Raw genomic sequence first — 18,483 nt, 5'->3', positions numbered from 1 at the left:
CAAACAAGTAGGCTATTAGTGTTATATTAGTAGTACAAGTAGTATCAGCTAAGTGTATACCCAGTATCACTATCAGCTTCATGTAGTTAAAGGTTCAAAAGTAAAAGTACACAAGTGTATACCCAGTATCATCAGTAACAGTACGCAGGATGACGTACCATGGAGGTGCTGTTGCAGCAGCTGAGTGTGGATGTGATGAAGATAACTTCCTGTTTGATGTGTTGTCATGGCATCTCCTCTCTGCTCAGCTCTTCTCCTCTGGTTTTACGTGCAGCGTCCGTCGTCCTCGCCGTGAATCTGTGACTGGCGTTCCTTCCGGCTCCGTGCCCCCGGCTGCTCTTCATTATTAACGGATGCTGTGACAGGTTGGCCTGAGCTGTGGCACTCCTCCAGCTGTCCCCAGTTCAGCTGTGATTAGATCACTGTGTCCCAAATTCACTTCAGACAATCTCCTCTTGTCTGCGGATGCACATGACGAGAAGTCTTGGTTTTTAGCCGTCTCCATCTTGGTTTTTGATCGTCACCATCTTGGTTTTTGGCGTCACCATCTTGGTTTTTGATCGTCACCATCTTGGTTTTTGGCGTCACCATCTTGGTTTTTGGCGTCACCATCTTGGTTTTTGGCCATCGCCATTCTGGTTTTTGGTCATCACCATCTTGGTTTTTAGCCGTCACCATCTTGGTTTTTGGTCGTCTCCATCTTGGTTTTTGACCGTCACCATCTTGGATTTTGGTCGTCTCCATCTTGGTTTTTAGCCGTCTCCATCTTGGTTTTTGACCGTCACCATCTTGGATTTTGGCCGTCTCCATCTTGGATTTTGGCCGTCTCCATCTTGGTTTTTGGCCGTCACCATCTTGGTTTTTGACCGTCACCATCTTGGTTTTTGACCGTCACAATCTTGGATTTTGGCCGTCTCCATCTTGGTTTTTAGCCGTCACCATCTTGGATTTTGGCCGTCTCCATCTTGGTTTTTGACCGTCACCATCTTGGTTTTTGGCCGTCTCCATCTTGGTTTTTGGCCGTCTCCATCTTGGTTTTTGGCCGTCATCATCTTGGTTTTTGGCCGTCTCCATCTTGGTTTTTGGCCGTCACCATCTTGGTTTTTGGCCGTCTCCATCTTGGATTTTGGCCGTCTCCATCTTGGTTTTTGGCCGTCTCCATCTTGGTTTTTGACCGTCACCATCTTGGTTTTTGGCCGTCTCCATCTTGGTTTTTGGCCGTCACCATCTTGGTTTTTGGCCGTCTCCATCTTGGATTTTGGCCGTCTCCATCTTGGTTTTTGGCCGTCTCCATCTTGGTTTTTGGCCGTCTCCATCTTGTTTTTCCTGTTTGTACTTTAAAAGTCAATCAGACGTGGACCTCGTTCCATAAACATCTGACCTGTAGAGATGTCTGAAATGTCTGAATGAGTCAGTGAACATAGAATAAAGTGAAATACATGGAGAATAAATGAGTCTCTTATGGAGAAATGAATGAAAGCAGTTATGAAACCACCTCAGTAATAATCAGAGCAGCACGTCGTGCCAACTGTAAAACTCTTTACATACAACATGTGAGCAGCAGAGGAGTATTATTATCATAATATAATATGAATGAGTTGAGAGGAATGCTGTGAGAGGAGGCGGCTGAGACACAAACACAACTGGTTTCATGATGTGAAGAGAGATTCTTTGAATAGTTGTATTGAGAGCTGATCTGTGTGTGAAGAGGAGGAGGGGTGTGTTGTTGTCAAAAATACATATAAAAAAATAATAAAAATGTAAAACAAAAATAGATAAATAAATATAAAATAATGAAAAAATTTGAATAGATGAAATACATAAAAATAAATAGATAGATAAATAAATAAATATGAAAATAGAAATCATTTGTATAATGTATATGTATTTTTACTTATTTATGTATAATAAAATATATAAATAAGTAAATAAATAAATGCATACAAATTTTAAGGAAAACTGAATATATAAATAAATAAATATAAAAACAAAAAAAACAAAAAAATGTAACTGGAAAAATTAATAGATACATAAATAAATATGAAAACTGAAAATAGTAAATAGATAAATACCTTGAAAAAATGTAAATGTAAAATCAAAAATACATATAAAAATTTAAATGGGAAAAGAAAATAGATAAATAAATGTAAAATAAAGATAACGGAAAAGAAAGAAATGGAATAGATGGAATACATAAAAAATAAATGAATAGATGGATAAATAAATAAATATAAAAATGGAAATTAATTAACAACACAAAACAATGACAGATATTTTGTTCAGAAACCCTCACAGGTACAGGTACTGCATTTAGCATAAAACAATATGCTCACATACTAACATGGCAAACTGCAGCCCATATTTAACCTCCTTCACTACAAGCTAGTCTGACACGGTTGGTACCGATGGATTCCTTCTTAGGTTTCTAGTTTCATATGATACCAGTATCGGACTTTCCTTCTGCCTTTCATTCGGCTGCTCCATCTTGGTTTTTGAAGAAGAGATCCATGTGTGTTTGTTGATTTGTGTGTATCAGTGTCAGTTGCATGAATTTCTCGGAAAAGTTTATTTAATTGTTAAAAATAGTTCAACAAAAAGCCCAAAGTGACGTCTTTTAAATGTCTTGTTTTGTCTAAAACTCTAAAGATAATTCAGTTTATGATCATACAGTACATGACAAAGAATTCTCACATTTGTGAAGCTGGAATCAGAATATTAACTAATCGCTGCAGCTCTAATGTGAAACATAAACACATATGAATATAGTCAGAGGAGATGAGGTTGAGTCCAGACGGATGTAAACAGTGCGTGGTGCCTTCGGGCTCTCGTGAACTGCACCCAGAGAGCGGCAGACGCTCTGAGACAAAGACGTCTTTGAGCAGCAGATTATCTCTGTTGTGTCGCTGTTTCCCCTGTTGTCAGGTGTGTCAGGTGTGTCAGGTGTGTCTGCTCATGAATGACACCTCGACACGTGTCCCAGCATTCCTCACGCTGCTGTCTGCGGACATCACACACAGCCTTACACCGCCTGGATTAGAAATACTCATACTATACTAGCAGTACAACCTCATTATATACTAGTAGTACTACCTAATACTATACTAGTAGTATAACCTCATACTATACTAGTAATACAACCTCATACTATACCAGTAGTACAACCTCATACTATACTAGTAGTGCAACTTCATACTATAGTACAACCTCATACTATACTAGTGGTACAACCTCATACTATACTAGTAGTACAACCTCATTATATACTAGTAGTACTACCTAATACTATACTAGTAGTATAACCGCATACTATACTAGTAATACAACCTCATACTATACTAGTGGTACAACCTCATACTATACTAGTAGTACAACCTCATTATATACTAGTAGTACTACCTAATACTATACTAGTAGTATAACCGCATACTATACTAGTAATACAACCTCATACTATACTAGTAGTGCAACTTCATACTATACTAGCAGTACAACCTCATACTATACTAGCAGTACAACCTCATACTATACTAGTGGTACAACCTCATAGTATACTAGCAGTACAACCTCATACTATACTAGTAGTACAACCTCATACTATACTAGTAGTACAACCTCATACTATACTAGTAGTATAACCTCATACTATACTAGCAGTACAACCTCATACTATACTAGTAGTGCAACTTCATACTATACTAGTAGTACAACCTCATACTATACTAGCAGTACAACCTCATACTATACTAGTAGTATAACCTCATACTATACTAGTAATACAACCTCATACTATACTAGTGGTACAACCTCATACTATAGTAGTAGTACAACCTAATACTATACTAGTAGTGCAACTTCATACTATACTAGTAGTACAACCTCATACTATACTAGCAGTACAACCTCATACTATACTAGTAGTATAACCTCATACTATACTAGTAATACAACCTCATACTACACTAGTAGTACAACCTCATACTATACTAGTAGTACAACCTCATACTATACTAGCAGTACAACCTCATACTATACTAGTAGTATAACCTCATACTACACTAGTAGTATAACCTCATTATATACTAGTAATACAACCTCATACTATACTAGTGGTACAACCTCATACTATAGTAGTAGCACAACCTCATACTATACTAGCAGTACAACCTCATACTATACTAGCAGTACAACCTCATTATATACTAGTAGTACTACCTAATACTATACTAGTAGTATAACCTCATACTATACTAGTAGTACAACCTCATACTATACTAGTAGTGCAACTTCATACTATAGTACAACCTCATACTATACTAGTAGTGCAACTTCATACTATAGTACAACCTCATACTATACTAGTGGTACAACCTCATACTATACTAGTAGTACAACCTCATTATATACTAGTAGTACTACCTAATACTATACTAGTAGTATAACCTCATACTATACTAGTAATACAACCTCATACTATACTAGTAGTGCAACTTCATACTATACTAGTAGTATAACCTCATATTATACTAGTAATACAACCTCATACTATACTAGTGGTACAACCTCATACTATACTAGCAGTACAACCTCATACTATACTAGTAGTACAACCTCATACTATACTAGTAGTACAACCTCATACTATACTAGTAGTACTACCTAATACTATACTAGTAGTATAACCTCATACTATACTAGTAGTACAACCTAATACTATACTAGTAGTGCAACTTCATACTATACTAGTAGTACAACCTCATACTATACTAGCAGTACAACCTCATACTATACTAGTAGTACAACCTCATACTATACTAGCAGTACAACCTCATACTATACTAGCAGTACAACCTCATACTATACTAGTAGTATAACCTCATACTATACTAGTAATACAACCTCATACTACACTAGTAGTACAACCTCATACTATACTAGTAGTACAACCTCATACTATACTAGCAGTACAACCTCATACTATACTAGTAGTATAACCTCATACTATACTAGTAATACAACCTCATACTATACTAGTGGTACAACCTCATACTATAGTAGTAGCACAACCTCATACTATACTAGCAGTACAACCTCATACTATACTAGCAGTACAACCTCATTATATACTAGTAGTACTACCTAATACTATACTAGTAGTATAACCTCATACTATACTAGTAGTACAACCTCATACTATACTAGTAGTGCAACTTCATACTATAGTACAACCTCATACTATACTAGTGGTACAACCTCATACTATACTAGCAGTACAACCTCATACTATACTAGTAGTATAACCTCATACTATACTAGTAATACAACCTCATACTATACTAGTGGTACAACCTCATACTATACTAGCAGAACAACCTCATACTATACTAGTAGTACAACCTCAGCTCCGGGCTTGTCTCCCTGCTGGTCTCCAGTCTGCGCCGGGTCCTCGGTGTGACTGAAGGTCACCACAGTGTCTCTGTCAGAGGAGACTCTGGTGAATCCACCCAAACCATCGATCGAGCCTCCTCCTGATCAATACCTCGTTAGCAGCAGCAGGAGGATGAAGATCACTCACTGAGCAGACGGACGTCCGTTTGATTCCCTCACGGCTTAACCTCTTCTACCCGACGAACCGGTACCGGTACCGGGTCCGTCTGAGCTGTGTGTTGAAACACTGCCTTTAGTCGAGGCCTTAACGCGACTAAACAACACCCAGAGTGGATGTGATCTGAACAATGTTAGTTACAAAATCAACGCATTTTGACTTTATAATATTTTATATTGAATGTACATACTTGACTTTGGATTGTATTTTGTATCTTATTGACATTGTTATTGATCTTATGTGTTATTATCTACTTGATCATATTTCATTATTATAATAGAACTACTCCATTTGGAGTCAAAATGATGACATCTTTATTGACTTCATACTGTGCACAATGGTAGAATGTGATGATGCACAGGGTAAAGCTGCTGAATGAATTCATTGTTATAACGGTGTTATCCTTTGGTTCATTACAGTTTACCCAGGCATAGTAACAGTCACAATGTTACTGACGATGTGGATGAATTCTCTGACGTCTTACCTATCCATAGAGACCAAGATCACGCAGATAGACCTGTTAGTTGTGGAGCTAATCTTGATTTATTTAGGGTACGTCCGTCTAGAAGAAGCACACCTTCCAGTAGGGCTGTAGAGGTTAAACACCATGACGGATGGATGGATGACTTTATTAATCTTCTTAATATTTCCCACTGAATTTATTTGTGATATTCGAACCTCAGAAATCCAACCCTTCAGAGCAGCCTGCAACGCATCACAGGCCCAAAAACAAACTTCAAATACATGAAACACTGCACATAAACGCACCATTCTTCAGTTAGTCTGCACTTTAAACTGTACTTCCATCTGGACACCAACGTATACAGAAACCTGTTTGTGTTATGACTGACCTCATAGACTCTAGATGTGGAAACAGTAGATTTTGAACTGTGAAACTGTGAAATTAAATTATTATTATTAGGAAAAACACAAAATATATATACATAAATGAAAATAAAAATTTATAAAAAAAGGCCAATATAAAAACACATGTTGATATTATAGGGCTTCAATTGATTCAAATATTTAATCCCGATTAATCACACATTTTTTATCTGTTCTAAATGAACCTTTAAGGGAGATTAGTCAAGTATTTAATCCTCTTATCAACATGGGAGTGGACAAATATTCTGCTTTATGCAAATGGATGTATATATTTATAATTGGAAATCAATTAACAACACAAAACAATGACAGATATTGTCCAGAGACCCTCACAGGTACTTATGTATAATGTATATGTATAATGTAGTATATATACTTACTTATGTAAAATAAAATATATAAATATATAAATAAATAAAAATTTAAAGGACAACTGAATAGATAAATAAATAAATAAAAAAAAGAATAAATAAATACAAATTTAACTGGAAAAATGAATAGATACATAAAAAAACTACAAGCTAGTATGACATGGTTGGTACCAATGAATAAATAAATAATAGAATAAATAAAAATTAAAATAAATAAAGAGATCAATAAATATGAAAAATAAAAATGGAACAGAAAAAATTGAAATAGATAAATAAATAGATATAAGATAAATACATATATAAATAAATAAATATAAAAAAGAAAAATTGAAAATAAAAATAAATAGATGAATAAATAAATATAAAAAATTTAAATGGAAAAATTGAATAAATACATATAAAAAATAAATAAATATAAATAATAAAAATTGAAGAGAAAAAATGAAATGGATAAATAAACAAATATAAAAAAGAAAAATTGAAAAGAAGAATAAATAGATGAATAAATAAATATAAAATAAATGAAAATCAATTAACAACACTAAACAATGACAAATATTAGTATTAATAGATTTTATAGTTTCATATGATAACAGTATCTTCACTCTGGCTTTAAAACTGAGCAGCTACAACCTAAAAATCACAAGTTGCGTTAAAGAAATGAGTGGCGTTAAAACAAATTTGTGTTAAAGCGGTATTATTGCTTTAACTTTGACAGCTCTACTATTTAAGATTTATGATTATTTATGATATTATTAATGAAAATACAATGATGATGAATTTTTAGTTGCGCGCACACACACACACACACACACACACACACACACACACACACACACACACACACACACACAGACAGTTAATAGCCGAAGCCCCCAGAGTTGCGTCCCACATCAGTCGGCTGAGAGGAAACTTATTTAGTAATTATCCTCCGAGCGCAGAGAGGAAGAGAAGAAGAAGAGAGCGAGGCTGCTGCAGAGAGAGAGAGAGAGAGGGAGAGAGAGAGAGAGAGAGAGGAGCGTCTGCAGAGAGAGAGGGAGAGAGAGAGAGAGAGGAAAGAAAAGAAGACGTGAGGAAAGGAGAGAAAGCAGAACAGTGCAGTTGGAGGGATTGATTGAATAGATGCGGTAAAACGTCGGCGCTCAGAGAGCGAGAGAGGAAGAGAGAGAGAGAGAGAGAGAGAGGAAGAGAGAGAGAGGGGTAGAATTACTGCTGAGTGGAGAGAGAGAGAGAGAGAGAGAGAGAGAGAGAGAGAGAGAGAGAGAGAGAGAGAGAGAGAGAGAGAGAGAGAGAGAGAGAGAGCTATGGGAGAGGAGGGACCGTGAGGAAGAGGAAGAGGAGGATGCAGTGCTGAGGAGGAAGAGGCAGGCCGAGAGAGAGAGAGAGAGAGAGGGGTTGGGGGGGGACGCCAAGTCGAGGATGTTCATGGGACGAAGACGGACGTTTGCAGCTTAACCTCATTGGCTGACAGGTGGCGGCTGCTTCGGCCAATCCCGTCTGACTGTGTGTGTGTCCTCTCCTCAGATGATGGGGAACAGCTGTGATCGAGGTACCGTCTCTTCCTTCCCCTCTCTCTCTCTCTCTCTCTCTCTCTCTCTCTCACTCTCTCTCTCTCTCTCTCTCTCTGTCTCTCTGTCTCTCCCTCTCTCTGTGTGTCCCATGTCATGTGACCGAACCGGCTTCCTGCGGCATGTTGCCTCAACTTTGGAGAAAAGCGATGATTATGTCCGCCTCGTTTTGGGACCATCATCGCTCCTCTTCGCCGTTTATATTGAGGGGGTGGGGAGGAAGAGGAGGGAGGAGGATGGAGGGGGGGGACGACATGCATGAAAGTTTGTCCCTGGCTTCCCTGCAGCGCTGCATGCATCGTGCATCACGGCGTGCACCACGGCGTGCATCACGGCGTGCACCACGGCGTGCACCACGGCGTGCATCACCCTGCAGCTGGAACTTGATCCAGCACTTTGCAAAAAAGCTGATAAACGCTGACTGCTGCTGCATGCTGCGTTCACTGTGGGTCCGTTAAAGTGAGCTCTGTGTTTCTCTCTGTGTGTGTCTTCATACCATTTAAAGCATCACGTGAACGCCACACGGAGCTGCTGTCATCTCTACGGACGTGTTGGTTTAGACTGTTGACTGTGTGTGTGTTGGCTGTTGGCCGGTGGATGTTAACGGACCGCTGTGAGGGATGTACCGGCTGATAAACTTCAGTGTGAACGCCACTGATCGGCAGGCCTGCTGCTACTTTAACTGGTTTAACATTTAATATCTGGTTTATGAATGTTGTTATAAGCTGATGTTTACATCTTTAAGTGTTTATTAATGTGCAGTAGAGCTGGGACGGTCCATCTATCTCCTGATTCAATATGTATTGGTATTCGACATTGACATTTATTGCAATGTTTATTAACTTTTTTAACCCTAGACCAAGGGAACCAGTTGAATCAGACACTTCTAAAGACTTTTATTTTGGAAAATATTTAAATGAATTAAGTCAAAATGTTGTTTTCAGCATGTTTGTAGACAAAGATGTCCTGAAGTCAAATATATCAGGATCATGGTCAGGAATTAATTTTCAAATTCCCCTCACAGATTAGTGGTATTTTCTTTTTAATTTATTTTACTTTAATTTATTAATTAAATTTATTAATTTATGGCCGGCTACACTGCCATGTTACCGCCATACCATAACGTTTCCTGATCACTTTTTCTGCCTTTTTTTGGATATTTTTCTGCCTTTTTTGTCGGAAATATTTCAGACATTTTTCAGACTTTTACTCAGACATTTATCAGCCTTTTTTCGAACATATTTCGGCCTTTTTTTGGGCCATATTTCGGACATACTTTGGCAATTTTTCGGCCTTTTTCTGGACATATTTCAGACATTTTATTGACATATTTCGGCTTTTTTCTGACTTTTTTTTTTTTTTTTTTAACTTTTTTCAGCCTTTGTTCTGACTAATTTTCAGACACATTTTGGCCTTTTTTGGAAGTTAGCATGCAGCTTTAGCTCTGCTCTACCTCCACATAGACTCAGATGAAGCAAATATATCAATTCTGGAATTAAAACATCTGTTAAAAAAATCATTAAAGAAAAATTGTCATACATCAGTGAATCAATTTTTCGTGGGTCTGATGACCGTTCATTATGGCGAGGAAAATCACTCTGGATTCAGCTGTTAGTTCATTTTACTACTTTTAGAACACAGAGACTACGTCCATGTTTTATACAGTCTATGATATGAACACAGCAGGTCTGGATGGAAACAAACAAACATTCATATTTTAGTTCATCTTTTTCTGGAAATTTGACTAAAATATTTGGTGGTGGAGACCAAAACCAGAGTGACTATTGGACAAACAGCTCTCCAGTATGAAGATTGTGCTGCTCTGAAGGAAGAGGAAGTAGGCAGCTGGTTGCTCACATGTTAGTAACAACTACTTTATAATCTGATAACATGTCAGGTTTCACAAAGAGAATTATCAGTAGCTCCGTGTTATCGGGGATTCTCCGTATTGTCATCAGTCCCGATCCTCTGCAGTGGCGTTAGATTTAAATCCTGAGAAAGGAGATCCTCCCGTCGTCAGGTGCAGGACTGCTGTCGTAGATGAGTTATTTTTGAGCTTCCTGTCCGTGTGCCGCGGCGCCGTCGGGAACGTCCCTGCAGCATGTTGTTAACGGACACGTAGGTGGTTCAAGAGCTGGTTCAAGAGCCGGACTCAGGCCTCCAGAGACAGACAACCTCAGACAAGAGTGAGCTGGAGAGGAAGTAAGAGGGTCTAAATTTAGCTTTAAAAAAAAAAAATCAATGAGCTGGATGTGAGCCAGCTCTGAGGACGTGGCCTTTCTTTTTTTTTACTGGGGCTGATCTGGAACCAGGACGAGTCCCCGTTAAGACATGGAGACGTTAGTGTGTCACTGGCTCTGCAGAAGGCAGTATTTTAGTCAGTGTAGTTGATGTGTCCTACTGTCCTTGACACACTTCTCTGTGACCTCCCAGACAGACAGACAGACAGACTCTTGCATGTATTTTGAAATGTCTTCTGTTTAAAGCTCTATGAGTCTGTGGGTTCACAGATTCATTCATAAAGTTCCAATATTCATCATTTTTGCAAAAACCACAATATTGCACTTTGGGCTGCACAATACATCATATTTTAATCGTCATCACAATGTCAACATATGAGATAAACACATACAAAGACTGCCATATCGCACTTTTTGTTTAATTTCCAGCGTTTCTGTGATGACAGCGGGAGAACCTCAACGCTGAGAGGCTTTCACCACACGGCGTCACACTGGATTTCTCGCTGGAGGTTGAAATATTTCAACTCCCGGCGTCAAACGGTGCAAATTCACGTCTGTTTGCCTCTTTGCGTTGACTTTGTGTGTAATCACTCTTGTTGTGAACGCCCCGTTAGAAACTTGTGAGCTCATCTGTGGTTCACAGCAGGTTTAAAGTGCTTCTGAGTGATTCTTTGTGGAGAAACTCAGTTTTTCAGATCTGTCGATTAAATCGATTTATCAACAAAATCATGTGAGTGTTAAAAATTAGGAAATCTTAAAAGTTCTCGACTCCACCTGCTGAAGATGCAGGAACCACACCTGTTAACCTGTCGTCTCCTCCTCCACCTCCTCCACCATGTCTGAATGTCATCACCTCGGCCTCCATCCTATAGAGGACGGAACCTGCCAAAATAAAAAAATAAATCAATGAATAACATTTAAAAAAAATAATATTTAAAATAAATGTAGCCATTAATTAATTGATAAAATGTGACATAAATTCATATTTTTGTTTTAATTTGCTTCTTTATTTATTTTTTTATTAATTCACTTATTTATTTACTCTTCTGTTTAATTTTCCATTTTATTCATTAATGTATTTATTTTCATTCATTTTTTAATTTATCTATATATATTTTGCATTTATTATTTATTTATTTTTGCATTTATATTTTATCCATTTATTTATTTTTGCATTTATTTTTTTTTATTTTATATTTATTTTTAAATATGTGCATTTATTTATAATTTATTTCTGCATCATTTTCCCTTTGCATTGTGTTTCACCCCTTATTTATTTCCCTAAACTTGTTTATTCCTGTTTATGTAATACAAATAAATATATACAAAAAATTAATACAAAATAAATAAAAAAATAAATAAAAAAGAGTAAATAAATAAGGGAATTAATACAAAAATAAAATAAAGTAGCAAATTAAATTATTTATTTACTCTTCTGTTTAATTTTCCCTTTTATTTATTTATGTATAATTCTTTAAATGTATTTTTATTTATATATATATATATTTACATATATATATATTTATTTTTGCATTTAAATTTTATTTATTTATTTTACATTTATTTTTAAATGTGTGCTTTTATTTATTATTTTTTTCTGCATGATTTTCCCTTTTCATTTCACCCCTTATTTATTTTCCCAAAACTTATTTATTTCTGTTAATGTAATAAAAATAAATACATAAATAATAAAATGGAAAATTAAACAGAAGAGTAAATAAATAAGGGAATTCATACAAATATAAATAAATAAAGTAGTAAATTAAAACAGAAATATCAATTTATCAATTAATTAATGGCTACATTTATTTTTAATATTATTTTTGTTGCATTTAATAACGTTTATTTATTTATTTATTTATCTAGTCATGATTTAATCTTGATTACGGCAGGTTCTGTCCTCCATACCATCCGCCTGCTTCAGTCTGAAAGCTCAGAGGCTGCTGTTAATGATGATAATGATGATGATGATGATGAGGAGGAAGAGGAGGAAGAGGCTTTGCTGAGGTTGATCTAACTCCGTGTCTCTTTGTCTCTGCAGAAGTGTCTTCGGAGCGCTCTCCGAGGAGGAGGAGTATCTCCGGTCTGGGGAGTTCAGAGAAGAGCGTCGCTGTCGACAATCCAAACTCGTCTCCTTTCAAAGTGCCGGTGAGTTTCTGCAGGTTCCTTCAGCAGTCGTACTACAGCGTGTCTCACATTCAGGTATTACAGTAGAAACAGTTTCTGCAGGTTCCTTCAGCAGTCGTACTACAGCGTGTCTCACATTCAGGTATTATAGTAGAAACAGTTTCTGCAGGTTCCTTCAGCAGTCGTACTACAGCGTGTCTCACATTCAGGTATTATAGTAGAAACAGTTTCTGAGGTTCCTTCAGCAGTCGTACTACAGCGTGTCTCACATTCAGGTATTATAGTAGAAACAGTTTCTGAGGTTCCTTCAGCAGTCGTACTACAGCGTGTCTCACATTCAGGTATTACAGTAGAAATAATACCATCCTCAAATACGGCGACAGAACAGGAAGTGCTTCGTTAAAGTACCAAAGTCTAACCTACTTCCTACTTTAACTGAACAATGTTCCTGTTGAACACAAGTTCAACGTAATAACCTCAACTCAACGTCCACTTCCTGTCTATTCCTTTCAGTTAATTATGCAGATAAACAGTCCGTCCTTCCAACAACAGATGGCTCATATACACGTTTAAATTTCACAATAAAGCCACCTGCCTTGGACACGTTTCACAATAAGACGGTGGATGTTTGTTTCAGTAGATGACAGAATCAGGTTTATAACCTCCTCCTGTTAGTAATGATGCTGTAGTTCATGTTACAGACACAAACACTGAATTACATTTAAACCCGATCAAAGCAACACTCCATCTGTATGAATGTAAACGTCTCGAGCAGCAGACTCGTAACCTGATTAACACGTGATTGGATCATCGGATGCAGTAATCAGAGTACCGCTGCAGTAATCAGAGTACCGCTGCAGTAATCAGACTACCGCCGCAGTAATCAGAGTACCGCCGCAGTAATCAGAGTACCGCTGCAGTAATCAGAGTACCGCCGCAGTAATCAGAGTACCGCTGCAGTAATCATAGTACCGCTGCAGTAATCAGAGTACCGCTGCAGTAATCATAGTACCGCAGCAGTAATCAGAGTACCGCTGCAGTAATCATAGTACCGCCGCAGTAATCAGAGTACCGCCGCAGTAATCATAGTACCGCTGCAGTAATCAGAGTACCGCTGCAGTAATCATAGTACCGCCGCAGTAATCAGAGTACCGCCGCAGTAATCATAGTACCGCTGCAGTAATCAGAGTACCGCTGCAGTAATCAGAGTACCGCCGCAGTAATCATAGTACCGCTGCAGTAATCAGAGTACCGCTGCAGTAATCATAGTACCGCTGCAGTAATCAGAGTACCGCTGCAGTAATCATAGTACCGCTGCAGTAATCAGAGTACCGCTGCAGTAATCATAGTACCGCTGCAGTAATCAGAGTACCGCTGCAGTAATCATAGTACCGCTGCAGTAATCAGAGTACCGCTGCAGTAATCATAGTACCGCTGCAGTAATCAGAGTACCGCTGCAGTAATCATAGTACCGCTGCAGTAATCAGAGTACCGCTGCAGTAATCAGAGTACCGCTGCATGTTTCAGTGAAACATCGATAAGTCTGAACTATATTTAGAAGACAGACAGACGAAGCTACGGAAGCCCTAAACCAGGAGTCAGCAACCAGCGTCTCTTCAGCTCCTCTCCAGTGGCAGGAGTCGGACCGCCGGCATCATTTGTGTTGTCGGCGCTCCGGAGAGGAGGAGGAGCTCGTCTCCATGGATACCAACAACATTTCCTCCATCAACCATGGAAGAAATAACCACTGCTGCTGCTTTGTACATGTTGGATATGGATATTTCACAGCTTCCACATGCTAACACCAACATGCTAACACCAACATGCTAACCATCTGCTACGACTGCATTCACGTGTCGGACTGGGATGCTGTGATAGAAGATATGAGGAGAAACAGTAGAAAGTATTCACATCCTTTTTTGGGTGATAACTCTTTTTTTTTTACGATTCTGAAAAATATATTTTTAACACCAGAATGGATATATCTGCTTCATCTGAGTCTATGTGGAGGAAGAAGGATGTTACCACTTTTATTGTGGTAGTCTGAGTAACGTGACGTCATATCCGTTCCGTATCCGTCAACCAAAACAAACCTCAGAGTGTAAAACGTTGGAGGGTCGTCGTGGATACGACCTGCACCCTCCCATGTTAAATCCAGCGTGGTAAACACTACACATCCAGGAAAGGATGGAAACACTAGACAGAGCAGAGCTAAAGCTGCACGCTAACTTCTAAAAAAAGAGCCAAAATATGTCCAGAAAACAAATCTTAAGAAAGGCCAAAATATGTCAATAATATGTCTGAAATATGTCCGGAAAAAATGACCCAAAAAAAGTTAGCAGAAAACGTTATGGTATGGCGGTAACGTTATGGTATGGCGGTAACGTTACGTTATGGCGGTAACGTTATGGTATGGCGGTAACGTTACGTTATGGCGGTAACGTTATGGTATGGCGGTAACGTTACGTTATGGCGGTAACGTTATGGTATGGCGGTAACGTTATGGTATGGCGGTAACGTTATGGTATGGAGGTAACGTTATGGTATGGTGGTAACGTTATGGTATGGCGGTAACGTTATGGTATGGTGGTAACGTTATGGTATGGAGGTAACGTTATGGTATGGAGGTAACGTTATGGTATGGAGGTAACGTTATGGTATGGCGGTAACGTTATGGTATGGAGGTAACGTTATGGTATGGCGGTAACGTTATGGTATGGTGGTAACGTTATGGTATGGAGGTAACGTTATGGTATGGAGGTAACGTTATGGTATGGAGGTAACGTTATGGTATGGCGGTAACGTTATGGTATGGCGGTAACGTTATGGTATGGAGGTAACGTTATGGTATGGAGGTAACGTTATGGTATGGAGGTAACGTTATGGTATGGTGGTAACGTTATGGTATGGAGGTAACGTTATGACATGGAGGTAACGTTATGGTATGGAGGTAACGTTATGGTATGGTGGTAACGTTATGGTATGGAGGTAACGTTATGGTATGGAGGTAACGTTATGGTATGGTGGTAACGTTATGGTATGGAGGTAACGTTATGGTATGGAGGTAACGTTATGGTATGGTGGTAACGTTATGGTATGGAGGTAACGTTATGACATGGAGGTAACGTTATGGTATGGAGGTAACGTTATGGTATGGTGGTAACGTTATGGTATGGTGGTAACGTTATGGTATGGCGGTAACGTTATGGTATGGAGGTAACGTTATGGTATGGAGGTAACGTTATGGTATGGAGGTAACTGTATGGTGGTAACGTTATGGTATGGCGGTAACGTTATGGTATGGAGGTAACGTTATGGTATGGTGGTAACGTTATGGTATGGAGGTAACGTTATGGTATGGTGGTAACGTTATGGTATGGAGGTAACGTTATGGTATGGTGGTAACGTTATGGTATGGAGGTAACGTTATGGTATGGTGGTAACGTTATGGTATGGAGGTAACGTTATGGTATGGAGGTAACGTTATGACATGGAGGTAACGTTATGGTATGGTGGTAACGTTATGGTATGGAGGTAACGTTATGGTATGGAGGTAACGTTATGGTATGGAGGTAACGTTATGGTATGGTGGTAACGTTATGGTATGGAGGTAACGTTATGGTATGGAGGTAACGTTATGGTATGGTGGTAACGTTATGGTATGGAGGTAACGTTATGGTATGGAGGTAACGTTATGGTATGGAGGTAACGTTATGGTATGGTGGTAACGTTATGGTATGGAGGTAACGTTATGACATGGAGGTAACGTTATGGTATGGTGGTAACGTTATGGTATGGAGGTAACGTTATGGTATGGTGGTAACGTTATGGTATGGTGGTAACGTTATGGTATGGCGGTAACGTTATGGTATGGAGGTAACGTTATGGTATGGTGGTAACGTTATGGTATGGAGGTAACGTTATGGTATGGAGGTAACTGTATGGTGGTAACGTTATGGTATGGCGGTAACGTTATGGTATGGAGGTAACGTTATGGTATGGTGGTAACGTTATGGTATGGAGGTAACGTTATGGTATGGTGGTAACGTTATGGTATGGAGGTAACGTTATGGTATGGAGGTAACGTTATGGTATGATGGTAATGTTATGGTATGGAGGTAACGTTATGGTATGGAGGTAACGTTATGGTATGGTGGTAACGTTATGGTATGGAGGTAACGTTATGGTATGGTGGTAACGTTATGGTATGGTGGTAACGTTATGGTATGGAGGTAACGTTATGGTATGGAGGTAACGTTATGGTATGGAGATAATGTTATGGTATGGTGGTAACGTTATGGTATGGAGGTAACGTTATGGTATGGTGGTAACGTTATGGTATGGAGGTAACGTTATGGTATGGTGGTAACGTTATGGTATGGTGGTAACGTTATGGTATGGAGGTAACGTTATGGTATGGTGGTAACGTTATGGTATGGAGGTAACGTTATGGTATGGAGGTAACGTTATGGTATGGTGGTAACGTTATGGTATGGAGGTAACGTTATGGTATGGAGGTAACGTTATGGTATGGTGGTAACGTTATGGTATGGAGGTAACGTTATGGTGGTAACGTTGCGGTCGAGCCGCCAGCCGTCGCTCTCGTCTCCGTGGTCAAATGGGCCGACGCTACGACTGTAGAGCACCCAGATACTGACATTTGTGTTCTCTGCATTGAAACGGCCCCGATGGAGCTGACCATGGATGGATAAAGAGAACGGAGCTGACGGGAGAGCTAGAGACCACCTTGGAGAAGTTACAGGAAGTAGACACGCGGGACTACGTCAGCTTTTCAAAATAAGGTGTTAACAAAGGGAACTGTTTATACTAAATACATCTATGGAAATCAGATTGATGGATTATATTCACCAGAAGTATAAAACATTATAAATTAAAAAACAAATAACACTAATCTGTGAGGGGAACTATATAATATTTATCATAAATAATGTCTGCCAATGATCCTGATATATTTGACTTCAGGACGTCTCTGACTACAGACATGCTGAAAATTAAACATTCAGACTGGATTATTTTAGAGATTTTACAAAGTAAAAGTCTCTAGAAGTGGATGATTCATCTGGTTCCCTTCATGGTCTAGAGGTAAAGAAGTTAACAATCACAATAAATCAGAATATCGAATTACAATACTTAAAGATCTCAATAGATATTGAATCTCAGCACCAGGTATGGTGATAGTGTTGAATCAGGAGAGAGGCGGATCGTCCAGCTCTGTAGATGAGTGATGCTGTTTCCTGTATTTCCGTCTCTTTAACGTGTTGACAGCTGCAGGAAGAATCATCATCAGTGTCGTTAACTTGAGCGTCTCGCGTCGTGAATCAGAAGCGTAACTTCTTGCAGAGAGTTCGTGTCGAAGCTTCACAGTCGGCTCTCGGAGTATTTTTACACTTCAGAGACGAGTGAAAGCAGGCAGAGAGCATGCTGGGAGATAAAGTAATGACGGGATCATCAACACATCACCGGCAGTGATCACCTTGTCTTGTCTTTAGTTTGGAGACGTGCTGGTGTTTTGAAGTGTTACTCCCTCTCTGCAGCGTGACATGGATCTGTATCCTGATGCATTATGGGAGCCAGAGAGCCTGAAGGGAGGACAGGAGATGTGTTTGAGGATATTAATATCTCAGGAAATGAGGCCGCTCACTTCCTCTGCTCTGCGCGGGGCTTTTATC

At 38.8% G+C, this 18,483-nt stretch overlaps 2 protein-coding genes across 6 annotated transcripts in view; both read left to right on the top strand.

Moving 5' to 3' along the window:
• Positions 1–18,483, top strand: part of LOC119499314 — an 843,332-nt gene that overhangs the window by 479,222 nt on the left and 345,627 nt on the right. The gene's annotated exons all lie outside the window — the stretch shown is intronic.
• Positions 1–18,483, top strand: part of rasal2 (RAS protein activator like 2) — a 97,795-nt gene that overhangs the window by 47,585 nt on the left and 31,727 nt on the right. For 4 of the 5 annotated variants that reach the window (XM_037787340.1, XM_037787339.1, XM_037787338.1 and 1 more), the window contains one exon: positions 12,708–12,814. In XM_037787340.1, the coding sequence (XP_037643268.1) occupies positions 12,708–12,814 (107 nt within the window). Of the gene's footprint in view, positions 1–8,382; positions 8,408–12,707; positions 12,815–18,483 lie in introns of all 5 variants that reach the window. The other variant, XM_037787341.1, reaches the window with a different exon arrangement.

Source organism: Sebastes umbrosus, chromosome 12 (assembly GCF_015220745.1).
Source record: "Sebastes umbrosus isolate fSebUmb1 chromosome 12, fSebUmb1.pri, whole genome shotgun sequence".
NCBI classification, from domain to species: domain Eukaryota; kingdom Metazoa; phylum Chordata; class Actinopteri; order Perciformes; family Sebastidae; genus Sebastes; species Sebastes umbrosus.
This window is presented reverse-complemented; position numbering and strand designations above follow the sequence as displayed.